The following is a 13,362-nucleotide window of genomic DNA, read 5'->3' as shown; positions in this document are numbered from 1 at the left end:
TTAGACAAGGATTATCAATGCTAAAACCATTGATGAAAGATAGTTGAAGAACAAATGTTCACAAAGTCTCACAGAATCACCTCACAGATTAGTTCTAAATTAGTAAGGAGAAACAGCACGTTTACAATGGCGAGAACCTTTACAAAGGTCACCATCTTAACCAAACAAAAGAATTTACTATCACCAATAATTGGAGGAACTGACATTATATGCATCCTGATACAGTGCAGTGAGAAATACATATTGACAATGTAGTATTCTTGCTAAAAATGTTTAACTGAACCAGAAATAGTCCAATTCAGAATGCTGGACATTCTGCAAGTCAACAGTATTCATCCAAAGAAATCAATGTCATGAAAACAAAAAGAAACTGCGCATCACTGTAAAATAAAAGACATTAAAAGACATAGCTAAATGCAATTTGTGAATCTTAACCTGATATGGGATTGGGAGGAGTAGAAAAATAGTCATAAGAGACATTTTTTGGACAACTGGATAAGTCTGAATATGGACTGTATATTGGGTGATATTAATGAATTAAGGTCACATTTCTTAGGTGCAATAATGGTTTTATGGTTATCTAAAACATCACTCGGGAGATTCACACTGAATTTTTTATAGGGTAAGTGTCATGAGGTCTGCAACTCAATTTTATTTTTATTTATTTTATTTTATTTTATTTTATTTTGTGGTACACGGGCCTCTCACTGTTGTGGCCTCTCCTGTTGCGGAGCACAGGCTCCGGACACGTAGGCCCAGTGGCCATGGCTCACAGGCCCAGCCACTTCGCGGCACGTGGGATCTTCCCGGACCGGGGCACGAACCCGTGTCTCCTGCATCGGCAGGCGGACTCTCAACCACTGCGCCACCAGGGAAGCCCCTGCAACTCAATTTTAAATGGCTCAACAAAACAAACTGTATATAGGTAGACCTAGCTATAGATATAGATGTACTGGGTTGGCCAAAAAGTTCGTTCGGGTTTTTCCATAACATCTTAGGGAACCAAATGGATACAGTAAAGCAAAGGTGGTTAAAAGTATTAACTGGGAATCTAGGTGAAAAGTATAGGGGTATTTATTATGCCATTTTTTCAACTTTCCTGTAGATTAGAAAAGAATTCTTTAATAAAAGTCTGGGTAAAATTATGGTTAACATGCTAACATTTGACAAAACCATAAAATATTAAAGTGTGAATATCCTATGACCCAGAGCTGCACTTCTCCAAATCTCCCCCTAAAGAAATGCTCACTCATATGCACAAGAAAGAATATACAAAGGTGACAGGATGTATACGATTATGTAGGTTTATATAACGTAAAACTGTGACCTTGTTTTGCAGAGATGATCTCCTTGCTGGCTTTGATGAAGCAAGCAGCCATGTTGGGAGGCCCACCTGGCAAGAAACTGAGGGCAGCTCTTGGAGCTAAGGGCAGGCAACAGTCAACAGTCTGAACCTCAAACCCTCAGTCTTACAGCTGCAAGAAACTGATTTCTGCCAACAACCACATGTGAGCTTGGAAGCAGATCCTTTACTAATCAAGCTTCAGATGAAACAGCAGCCCCAAGTGACACGATGATTGAAACCCTGAAAGACCTTAAGCAGAGAACCCATGCCTGGACTCCTAACCCACAGAAACTGTGAGATAACAAATGTGTGTTGTTTTAAGTTTGTGGTAACATTATTATGCAGCAATAGAAAGCTAACATAGCACAGATATATGAGTATTCACATATTCAAAAATAGATTCACATAGAAAACACAACAAATGCATTGTAGACACAGACAGGCATCTAAATAAATACCCGTATTTAAAAGACTAGTCAAGTGAGATGGCAGAGAGAATGAATAGATAAGTAAATAGCTAAGTGATAGAAGGTAGCCACTGGTAAAGAAAATTGACAGCTGAAGGAGTTAACTGAGTAGAACTGAATGATTTCTGAAGAAATATATTATTAGTATTTGACTTTATAAAAAAAGAATATTATAAACATTTATGATTCAATGTACTTTGCTCACCCAACTCATAACTTGAAGAAATCTCTGTGGGTAGAACACATTTTCCACATCTAGTAAAGTGAAATAAGACTGAACTGCATAGAGCCTTAATTGTTGATTTTCTGTTTCATCATCAAAACCTACAAAGAAATTAATATACCATTTTAATTTCTACTAAATTCTCTAAGGACTCTGTAATAAAAACATTTAATTTTAAAATCTTTGCAGAATGCAACAGTTTACTAACCTTCTGCTAGCAGTCTCAGAAAGTTATTGGGAATATCAGGATGCATAACATCTCCTCCCACTGAAAATACAGCATTCATTGTCTGAATAAACCACGCATTATCAGGAGCATATGTGTCCACAGTGTTAAGAACAAGTACACTTCCAAATGCCACTTATTAAAATTATCCTTTCTGTATAAATCTTAAAAAAAATAACCCTCAGTTCATCCTAGTTTGGCATTTATACCTTTAACTTCTGCCAATAAATTGTTCTCTACTCCAGCTTTATGTAAAATAGGTGCTCAGTAAAAGCTTACTGAATAAACTTAATAAACCAGTTCATGGTGCTTTATCTAGCACCATATATTGCACATAACAGGTGTCCAATAAATAACTCTGAAATAATTGAAAGAAATGTTTCAGCTAACTATGGACAAAAACATAATGGAAAATGATATGCACTTCAGAAACTAAATGTTGTGATGTCTATCTGAACAAGTTGTTGACCCTCTTTTCTAATCTGTTCTTCTTCAGTTCTAAAATTCTATCATTCTGCTGGCCAGAGCTATAGCACTGGTTAGGACAAAACTATACTTAAGCAATTTCCAAGATACTTTGATCAGCATTATTCATTCATTCAATCTTAGATTTAAACAACAGACATCTTAAAAAGAATGATGAGTAACCTCGTGACCTGCAAAGTTCCTTTGACTTTTAAGAAACAAATGTGAAGAAAAGTAACATGTGAATGGAGTTGCCAATTACTTCACTGTGACAATTTCCAGTATAAACAGTAGTGTAAAGGATAAATTTTAGCATCCTGATCCCCTCAACAATCCCCTGAAAACAACAAGAACTTTTACTCAGGAAAGAAACTGAGTAGGAAGTAAAGTCAAAGACAAGGAGGGACTCTAAGAGGAATCAGACGAGATTCCTGTATCCTCCTGCTGATAATACTGACCAATGGAATAAAAAGAACCAGGAAAAAAGTCATCCCCTAGGAAGTCTACACGAATTCTTGCTTCTGACAGCAAGAGAGGCTTGAATATCAGGAATGGAAGTTACTGCTGGGCCTCTGAACTCAACCTGCAAGTGACCATGTCTAGAGCAATTATTTTAAAGTCACTGTGTAACTAAAGGTATTTTATGACTCATGGTCCAAACAAAGGATATTTCTCAGCCAGCTCAGCTATTTTGCCAACCAAATTGACAATAATATATTCTTCTTTGCTCTGATGTAAATATTCAAGCATTTTCTGGACAATCACTGTTATATTCTGTGCATTAGTAATTCTGTAAAGAAGTTCCAGAGTCTATTTAAGAAAGAAAAATAAAAATAGTATTATAAAACTATGCATGATAACAAATAAATACTGTAACATATAGGTTTGTAACAGTTGATTCTTCCACTTTTATGTAGCTCTACTGGGCAGTTAATAGGTGCTCAAGAAATGCACATTTTAACTGAACAGAACTTAAGAAAGGTAAGACTATTGTCAAAAAAAAAAAAAGAATTATAATCAATTCCAAAGTCTAAAAGCCTTCTATTGATATAGATAATAATCATCTGACATCTCTACATGACAGGCCATGTAAAGACTAAAAAGTTAAAAGGTTAATAATCTATTTTCTAAAAATGTAACAGCTTCTTAAACCTACATTACTTATACCGGTGTGCTATGCATGTGCACGTGTGTGTGTATACATGCATACACATATAAAAATCCAGTCTTGCAAAATGCTTTTTCCACACTACCCGAACAACAGAAAACCACACTTGAATGGATTTGTCAGCTAAGGGCAAATGGTCTCTAATGGATGGATAAGGTAGTGCAAGCACTTCAAACCCCAGCAAGGCCTACGTTCAGAATCTCGGGTATCAAGGAAGAACCATTTTACAGCTTTCTCAGTGATGAGGCATATACCTCTTGCTGCCTGAAGAAAGATGAAGGAAGACCAGTACCAGAGTAAGCTCCCATTTGGCTGGCTTTCTGAGGCCCTACATCAGGGTTGTAAAAATATCACAGTTCCCAGAAATCAGTAGGAGACAAAGGGCAATAATGAGAAAGCATCGTTTACTGGCATTTCAGGAGCAACAATATTAGCTGCAGGAGAATTTTCACATATCCTTCTCATCAAACTTGTTCATCTATCTTTAGGGTTCTTTCTAATTTTTCAGTCCTATACCCAGGACTTCAAGTACAAAGGACAACAGATTTTGAATTTTTTTTAACTGTTCCAGTTAATCCTTAACACCATTTAAAATCTATAAATACATAGGTTCCCCATGTATTTATAACTTTCAACCTATGAAGCTGCTTCAGACATGCTTCCTGTAGACTCTATATGTCACATATTTTAAGATAATCTACACCAAATTTACTTCCTACTCTAAGACCATGAAATTTAGCATTTCCAGGACTGAATGGGGACTGGTATTATGAACTGCATGGCTAGAGGTCTTTTCTGTTAACTCCTTCTTGCCTTCTTTTTCCCTGCTATGAAAGAAAAGTAATAAAATCAGGTAAAAGGGAATCCCAGCCCCAAGCAACAGGTCACTCCATACCCCAGGACCAAAGTTCTTGCCATATGGTTACTGATGGAGGTTAGAAGTGACAGTGGCATCGAGGACACAGTACTGCAGTACCTTCTTGGGGCACCACTGATACTCAGTACCCTTCCCCAAAAATTCAAGCTACTTTTCTCACTACAGATCAGACTTCATAATTTTAAAAGTTGTCTAGTTTCCCTTTGACCCTCATTTTTAAATGAGATCCCAATAAATAAATACAGCAATAAGAAAACTGTATCTAAGTCAACCGTGTTCAATTTAGTACTTAACCACACAAAGAAAATGCATGCTCTATGTCTGTTCAAAGTGGAAGAGCAATATAATTATTTGTTACTGTCCCTTGGCATCTTCTCATTTTTCTACAATGTCCACACATAGAAATTAGTACATCTGTAAACTTCCTGGATTCATTCAAGGCAGGTAACAATTTTCAGAAGATTAAAAATATGAATGCAAAAAACATACATGTATATATATGTAGATGGCAATTTCTTGAAAATATTATTTCAAAAATAGTACTAAAATTCAAAATTCATAATCTTATCTTTTAAAAATTATAGTTGTTTAATGTAATACAGTGTTCTCTCAATAAACTACTTTTAATTCACTGCTTTTAAGTAATTTAGATGTTTAGTAGATTCTTTTTATCTTTATTACTTTTAAAATCAGAAATAAAACTATCTACTCTTCTTACCTAGGTCCCATATACCATTTTAAATGAAGATATAAAGTGATTCTCTACATAAGAATTAACAGATATACCTACATGGACACCCAAGTAGATATTGAAGCAATTTTATAAAAGGAGAAAGTTGAAAAAAATTATATAACTTTCCTTCCAAAAAGTTCAAAACATTTTAGGGATATCTTTATTAATTCTTTCAACATTCCTACATATTCAATAGGGACTGCATTAGCCTAGTTTATAGATGTTAATAATGGAAAAAATTAATCATCATAAATAACTTCTTAAAATTGTACTAATAGAAAGACCTGGGAATAGAGTTCAGGTCTCCGATTCATACAATTCTTGGACCAAAAAAGATATTAATGAATCCTATACAGGTAACTGGACCTAACTCCTCCAACTCATAATTTATTTTTTTATTATTTTTTTAAGAGTGCTCTTGTCTTGACAGCATTTGTTTCATTTTCTATTTTATTTATTTTTAAAACGTATTTATTTATTTATATTTTTGGCTGTGTTGGGTCTTCATTGCTGCGTGTGGGCTTTCTCTACTTGCGGTGAGCGTGGGCTACTCTTTGTTGCGGTGCGCAGGCTTCTCATTGTGGTGGCTTCTCCTGTTGTGGAGAGCCCATGGGCTCTAGGCGCATGGGCTTCAGTAGCTGCAACACGTGGGCTCAGTAGTTGTGGCTTGTGGGCTCTAGAGCACACGCTCAGTAGTTGTGACGCACGGGCTTAGTTGCTCTGAAGCATGTGGGATCTTCCCGGACCAGGGCTCCCCTGCATTGGCAGGCGGATTCTTAACCACTGTGCCACGAGGGAAGTCCCAACTCATAATATAAAACCATTATTGTCGCAGACATAGAGGATGGATTTGAGGACACGAGGAGGGGGAAGGGTAAGCTGGGATGAAGTGATAGAGTGGCATGGACTTATATATACTACCAAATGTAAAACAGATAGCTAGTGGGAAGCAGCTGCATAGCACAGGGAGACAAGCTCAGTGCTTTCTGACCACCTAGAGGAGTGGGATAGGGAGGGTGGGAGGGAGATGCAAGATAGAGGAGATATGGGGATATATGTATATGTATAGCTGATTCAGTTTGTTATAAAGCAGAAACTAACACACCATTGTAAAGCAATTATACTCCAATAAAGATGTTTTTAAAAAATAAATAAATAAACCATTCTTGTAATTACTGACACAAGTGCTTTTTAGAAAAGTTCCTTAAACTTCAATAGAAAGAATAAAATGCACTCAAAAGTTAAAAACACACACGTGTGCACATACACACTGCCCACCATTTTAATCTCTCTCTATAATACCAACAAAAAGTTCAAAAATTGTAACACTTCACATACATTACTCAAAATACCAGTTTACCTCTCTTTTAATAATGGGATCAGGATGGTCTAAGCATTCAATTATTGTCATCTGGTGTTGAAGAGCCAGAGTGGGATCCTGTTGGATAACATAGGTAAGAGCCTTCAATCCTAGAAGCAAAGATTACATTATAGAAAGTGACATAAAACAAATAACCAGCAAATTTCAAAAACTCTCTTGGTAATTTCCATCGAAAGAACCAATCATCTTACCTAAATATTTGAGATTTATTTTAGGTGACAAAACAAATTTTCCAATGCACTTGGCAGCCTTCTCAAGTAATTCCGATTTAGGATAAATAGAATAGACTGTATGTACACATTCAAACAGAATAGCTACAGAAATAAAATATTATAATGTCAGGGAACATATTAAGGCATAATAAAAGAATATATCTGTGTAGAACTCCTAACAAAACAAACTAATTGGAAGGTCAGTTTTAGTCAAAATTTTTCAAAGATAAGAACTTTACTGTTTTCAGGCTTTATACAGTTGTTAGGATTACATTACCACAGTACAATTTAAAGAGAATGATATATATTAATAGATAAGAATGATATATTCAGTCATGCAACAAGTATTTTCTGAAACTTCCTATGAGCCAGACATTGTTCTACTAGTATGGATACAGCGGTGACAAAAACCCCTGCCCTCAAGGAAATCACATTCTAACGGACACATAATACATTCATTGTTCCCATATAAATAGATACTTCCAACACTCCTTGAATGCTTAAAATAATTTATTCTTAGGCATTTTCTACCACTTTTACATAGAAACTGTATATGTAGTTTATTTCAGTGCAGTTTCTTTCAACATAATCATTTCAGGATGCTCTAGCATTTATTTCAAAATAGGGCCACTACTCAAAAATCTTCAAACCACTTTTTAACAATTAACCTCCAAGGATATAGAAAATCTACTGAACATCTTAATAGTGTTCAAATTTGATTTTCTGGTCTCATCAAAGATCTGATAGCTATAATAGATGATCAAAGTGGATACTAAAATTTTTTTCAAACTCTCTTAAAGAGCATAAGTCAAAGAGCTGGAGCTTCGCCATGGTAAAGAAGAATCATTTAGGCACCATTAAGTCCTGCATGTCCTGTGGAATCACAGAATGAGAAGTGAGACACAGAATCAGCAGACTTAAAAACAGTTCTACTATATAGTTGAAGCATATCGTGTCTTTGATAGAATCACTCCTGCTCTTTTTCCAAAAGCTTAAAACATAACAATCAAACATTTGTGTACAGGATATAAGATAGATCCTGAATATTCAACTAACTATGTTTTACACTGCTAAGCTGTCTATCAATTGATACACATATAAATTTCTGGTAAAAAGCTTTACATAAATAAATACTTTCTAAAGAAGGAGAGAGAAAAGAAATCAGAAGGAAAAATTTTAAGAAATAAACAACTCTTTAAGAAGGGAACTGACTTTAATTAAAGGAAAACCTACAAAGTAAGTCAACTGAACCTAAAAAGATTCTTTATATATCCAGATGTTATGCTGTAAAAAGTCGTTACTCTGTGCTATGAAAAAAGCTGATTTTATGACTTCACGAAGTAAACAGAGAGAGCCTTAGTCAACTAACTTAACTAATCAACTAAGGCAGGAGTAGGCAACACATCGTTAAACACAGCCCTCAGCCTATCTTTGTAAGCTGTGAACTAAGAATGATTTTTACATTTTTTGAGATATAACTGACATATAAAATTATTACTTTTAGGTATACAATTACATTTTTAAAGGTTTAAAATAAACAAAGGAGAATATATGACAAAAACCTATATGACCGACACAAAACCTAAAATATTTACTATCTAGCCCTCTTTTCAGAAAAAGTTTGCCAAACCCTGAACAAACGTGCTAGTCCTAAGTAAGATTAAAAATGATGATGTTCCATTTTCTATCATAACTGACATATTTTCCTTTACGGATTTCTACTGTTTAGAGCTCTCCTATCAAGATGTTTTACTGACAACAAAAGCTTCTCATTACCCATCTAAAACCTAAACTTTTATATTTAGATGCTCATAAGATTTCTGAAAAGCTAGTTTAGGTAAAATTAATAGTTCAAAAATTGCACTTATTAGTCAACCTAGGCATAAATGAGCTGAAATGAACTTAACAGGTTTTTAAAATTATTTTTAAATAATTTAGAGGCTAATAGCCTTTATTCTCCAACTCTACAAAAGTCTAAGTCCATAAATGAAAAAGCAATTACTCTGCTGTCTCCTCACTGCAGTGGTTAAAAGAATACAGTAAGTCCCCTACATACGAACCTTCAAGTTGCAAACTTTCGAAGATACAAATGTGCCCCTGTATGCCAGCGGTTGTACTGTACTACCGTACTTTTCAAGGTACTGTACTGTAAGATTAAAAATGCTTTATTTATTTTTGTGTTTGTTTTTTATGTATTATTTGTGTGAAAAGTGTTATAAACCTATTACAGTACAGTACTATATAGCCAACTGTGTTGGTTGAGTACCTAGGTTAACTTTGTTGGACTTACGAACAAATTGGACTTACAAACATGCTCTCGGAAAGGAACTTGTTTGTACGTAGGGGACTTGCTGTAGAGCTTCTAAGGATTTCTAAAGGTAAAATGCATCGTGGAGCTTTGTTTACTCTTCCAGAGGAAGCCAGGTCCTAATCAAAATACCATCAAGTAAAAAATTAACAAATTAAAAATTAATAACATTCTAACATTTGTGACACTGTGGTTTTATCATAGATATTTTGGGTAGGATTATGCGCAAAATTTGAAGAAGTTCTACTGACACTGTATCCTTCAGACTAGACTTTACTTTCATTTTAAATAAGTTAACTACTGTCACCACTCTGGCAGGGAGATGCGGGTACCATGCAATAAGGGTGGCAGTCCGCTCTGCCTCCTTTAACACTTGGAGAGGCAGGGGATGTTGGTTCCTCCTGGATGGGGGATGGAAGTACCCTGCCTGGAAGAGGGAGGTGCACCCCGTTACTGCTCCCTATACGACCTGCATTGAGATTAAGGGGGTGGCCCTGGTATACGTGACCAGTTTAAAAGCCCTAACTCGTCACTAGACTTCTTCTAACGCCACCTCAGGAAAGATGGGAGGGGTATCTCATTATTCCCTGCTCCTGGATAATGTGAAATCCAGGCTTCCCACATCATCTCCACTGGCAATGCCAGGGAGGGTCCCCCTTAACATCTGGCAGGGATGAAACTGCAGCTGCCCCTCTTGGTCTTCACCACTAGCCCCGTGGGAGGGTTAGGGCACCTCATTGTATCTGGTGAGGGTGGAAATCTTGACTCTCCATTCAGCCTCTGCCGCTGTGGGTGGTCCACAGTTTTTTCTGTGTGATGCTTGACTGTAATAGAAGAGCTATTGTCTAAAAGTTTTCTATCTTGCTAGTTTGCCCTTTTTCCCTTAGTCCTTTGGCTAGAGAGCAGGCTTTTTTCAGGGCACTTTTGTCTGCACCTGTTGGCATTTTCAGACTGCTGGCTCTTCAGTACCCAGTCTGGGGTATATGAGGCAAAAAGCCCAGGGTACTCACCTTGGTGGTGTTCCTTGAATGCAAAGGTCCCTAACCAGTCTACCTTCATTTCTCCACCTTTCAGAGTCTTATATGTTTATTTTACATATAATGTCCAGAGTTTTTAGGTGTACTTAGTGGGAAAAGTACTTCTATCTACTTTTGATGGTTCTATCCCTTATACTCCATTTTATGTAATTCTCCCAATTTACCAAATAGTTTACTAAAAATGTCTTTCTCATCTTATCAGTACCCTGCCCAAAACTATTCCATACCTCCAGATTTATACAGTATAAAGTTCCTTTGGCTGCCATGGGAGAACCTCCACAATATGGGCTTCCCACTGCTTCACTATGAACTGTCCAAACAGGCTGGCAAGTCACTGTTCTCTGAAACTGTTTTAAACACGCCCGCTTCTGTACCTTCTCTCATGTTCCCTCTGCCTTAGAACCACTTTTAACCTCCCTTCTGGCTATCTTAATCCTATCTTTCAAGGTCCTATTACATCAATAAATCTTTATGTGCCCTGAAGCCCAGAGTGATCTTTATCGCCTCTGGATTCCTGTAATATTTACTGACTTTATCTCCCCTTTGCATTCTGCCTTATACTGATATTATGCTTTCATAAATAAGTTATCTTCTCCATTATACTGTAAATTCCTTGAAGGCAAAGATTATATTTAATACTTCATATCCTCTACATCACTTTATGCAATGCCTGGCACATAGCAGATACTCAGTAAATGCCTCTGATGTGATTTATTTCTTGATTTGACACTAAGTTACAATAATGAAACTTTCATAAAAATACAGTTTAGGGCTTCCCTGGTGGCGCAGTGGTTGAGAGTCCGCCTGCTGATGCAGGGGACACGGGTTCGTGCCCCGGTCCGGGAAGATCCCACATGCCGCGGAGCGGCTGGGCCCGTGAGCCATGGCCGCTGAGCCTGCACGTCCAGAGCCTGTGCTCCGCAACGGGAGAGGCCACAGCAGTGAGAGGCCCGCGTACCGCAAAAAAAAAAAAAAAAAAATACAGTTTAAAAAATATTAAGACTGAAACCCAATAAGATAACTGATAAAAGTAAAATAACTTTCTCTTCCTTCAATTCAATTAAAACATATTACTCACTGAGTAATCCAGTGCCAGATACTGGGATATGCTGGCCAATAAGACAGACACAGTCCCTGCCCTTATGAAGTTTATAATTAAAATTCACATTTTTAAGTAATAAGATATTTATATTAGGTTTACTAGAGAACACTCTACCATTGATAAACTCACTGTAAGCTATAAACTGTATCAGTACAAATACGGGGGGGAAATGTAGAACAAAGAGAAGATAAATAAAGGAAAAAAGGGAAACAACAGAAACTAAGTTGCTCTGGCAAGGTGAAACACTGGACTGACAGACTACAAAGAAATAAACTGTTGGCACTGGTCCCAGCAATCTTAATAAAAGAAGGATGTCCTAATGGAGAACATTAAAAAATATTTCCTCAGGTATACAGTATTCTCTAAATCGAAAGTAGTAACAGTGGTTATCTCCAGGAGGGGGAACTGGGTGGTGGGTCATAAGGGTCAAAGGGACACTTACTGTTCACTGTATACCCTTTTGTACCTTTTGAATTTTGAACCATGTGCATATATTACCTATTCAAAAAAATTTAAAAATTAAAGCTGAAATGTCAATTACAGAAAGAAAAAAAAACTTTCTGCAAGGAAGAAAAGCAGAAAATTGATTTTAAACAGAATTCCTTGAGAGCCTTTCAAACCCTTATCCTAGACCATGATTATATCTCAAGCAAAACTTTTTAATTTACTTTAGGTGCCTCCAAAGATTCTGACACTACTCTGGATACACTGACAGCTCCTAGCCAAACCACCTGCCTCAATAATGATCATCCTTATCTCTGGCACCTTATTCTTCTCATTACATAGCAGGATCCTAGATGATGTCAACTATTCATTATACTATATACTTATAAGGGCAGGGCCTGTGTCTACCTTATTCTTCCCTTAAGCTCCCACACTTACCATGGAGGAATACGTTAAGTCAATCAACTCTTTCCTCAATCTGTACCTAGTTTACAAATTAAATTTTTGTTTTGTAGGCATTCAATAAATACTGGGTGAACAAATGAATACACCACACTTATTACCTTAATTACCATTTATACACGCAAAACATAAATCTATGCTTCAAAATTTACTATCCCAATTCACTACCATGTGCATTATTTTTTCCATACTAGTCTTATGCATGCAATCCTTTCTTATTCCTACTGCATTTTTGTCAAGCACTTTTATTACAGTTAAACTAGTTCAATTTCTGCCCTCTAGTCTACTCTGCACTTCTACAACCATTGTTCTTAAAGATCCACAGTTTACCATTGTCTGAAAGAACAAGTAATGCTCTCCATCCCCTACTTCACGGTATTTTACCAGATTAAGAATGACTTCTCATTTGAGTTATACCTCTCTATACCTCTTCTATTGCCCTTCTCCATACCAGGTGAGATTCAAACTGTTTTACTTCTATCCTTTAAATATCTCCAAATATCCCAATTTCTTCAACGAGCTTTTTCAGGCTGATCAATAAAGAACTAAGAGTTCTTCCCTCTGGCTATTAAGACTGGAAGTTTTTTTGGTTACTTTTCTCAGTTCTCCTCCCTCTTCCCCCATTTTACTCTTGTCTCTTATCACTAAATTACTTTGTAAAATTGTATTTAACATAAATAGCTATTGTCTCTTCATTAAAAAGTACATTATTCCACATCTATATATTCTTATCTATATCATACTCATCCTTCAGTTATCTTCTTAAATATCACTTTTTCAGAAAAGCCTTCCTTGTTCTCCCTCTCATCTAAGACTAGCTGCTGTATTCTCCAGAGTACCTTGTAAATTCATTTTTGTAATATTTCTAGTACCTGTCCCCTTCCATCTATTTAGGCTGTGAGCTCAACGATA

At 36.3% G+C, this 13,362-nt stretch overlaps 1 protein-coding gene across 12 annotated transcripts in view; it reads right to left on the bottom strand.

Annotated features, from left to right (window-relative positions):
• AP4E1 (adaptor related protein complex 4 subunit epsilon 1) overlaps nt 1-13,362 on the bottom strand; it is a 105,698-nt gene that overhangs the window by 72,340 nt on the left and 19,996 nt on the right. For 10 of the 12 annotated variants that reach the window (XM_073800992.1, XM_073800990.1, XM_073800991.1 and 7 more), the window contains 5 exons: nt 7,077-7,199; nt 6,865-6,974; nt 3,397-3,536; nt 2,244-2,356; nt 2,018-2,136 (listed from right to left, as the gene is read on the bottom strand). In XM_073800992.1, coding sequence (XP_073657093.1) covers nt 2,018-2,136; nt 2,244-2,356; nt 3,397-3,536; nt 6,865-6,974; nt 7,077-7,199 — 605 coding nt within the window. The remainder of the gene's footprint in view (nt 1-2,017; nt 2,137-2,243; nt 2,357-3,396; nt 3,537-6,864; nt 6,975-7,076; nt 7,200-13,362) is intronic. The other 2 variants (XM_019929459.3, XM_019929478.3) reach the window with 2 other exon arrangements.

The sequence above is a fragment of the Tursiops truncatus genome, chromosome 2 (genome assembly GCF_011762595.2).
Source record: "Tursiops truncatus isolate mTurTru1 chromosome 2, mTurTru1.mat.Y, whole genome shotgun sequence".
Classification (NCBI taxonomy): Eukaryota; Metazoa; Chordata; class Mammalia; order Artiodactyla; family Delphinidae; genus Tursiops; species Tursiops truncatus.
Note: the sequence above shows the minus strand (reverse complement) of the source record. Positions and strands in the feature narration are given on the sequence as shown.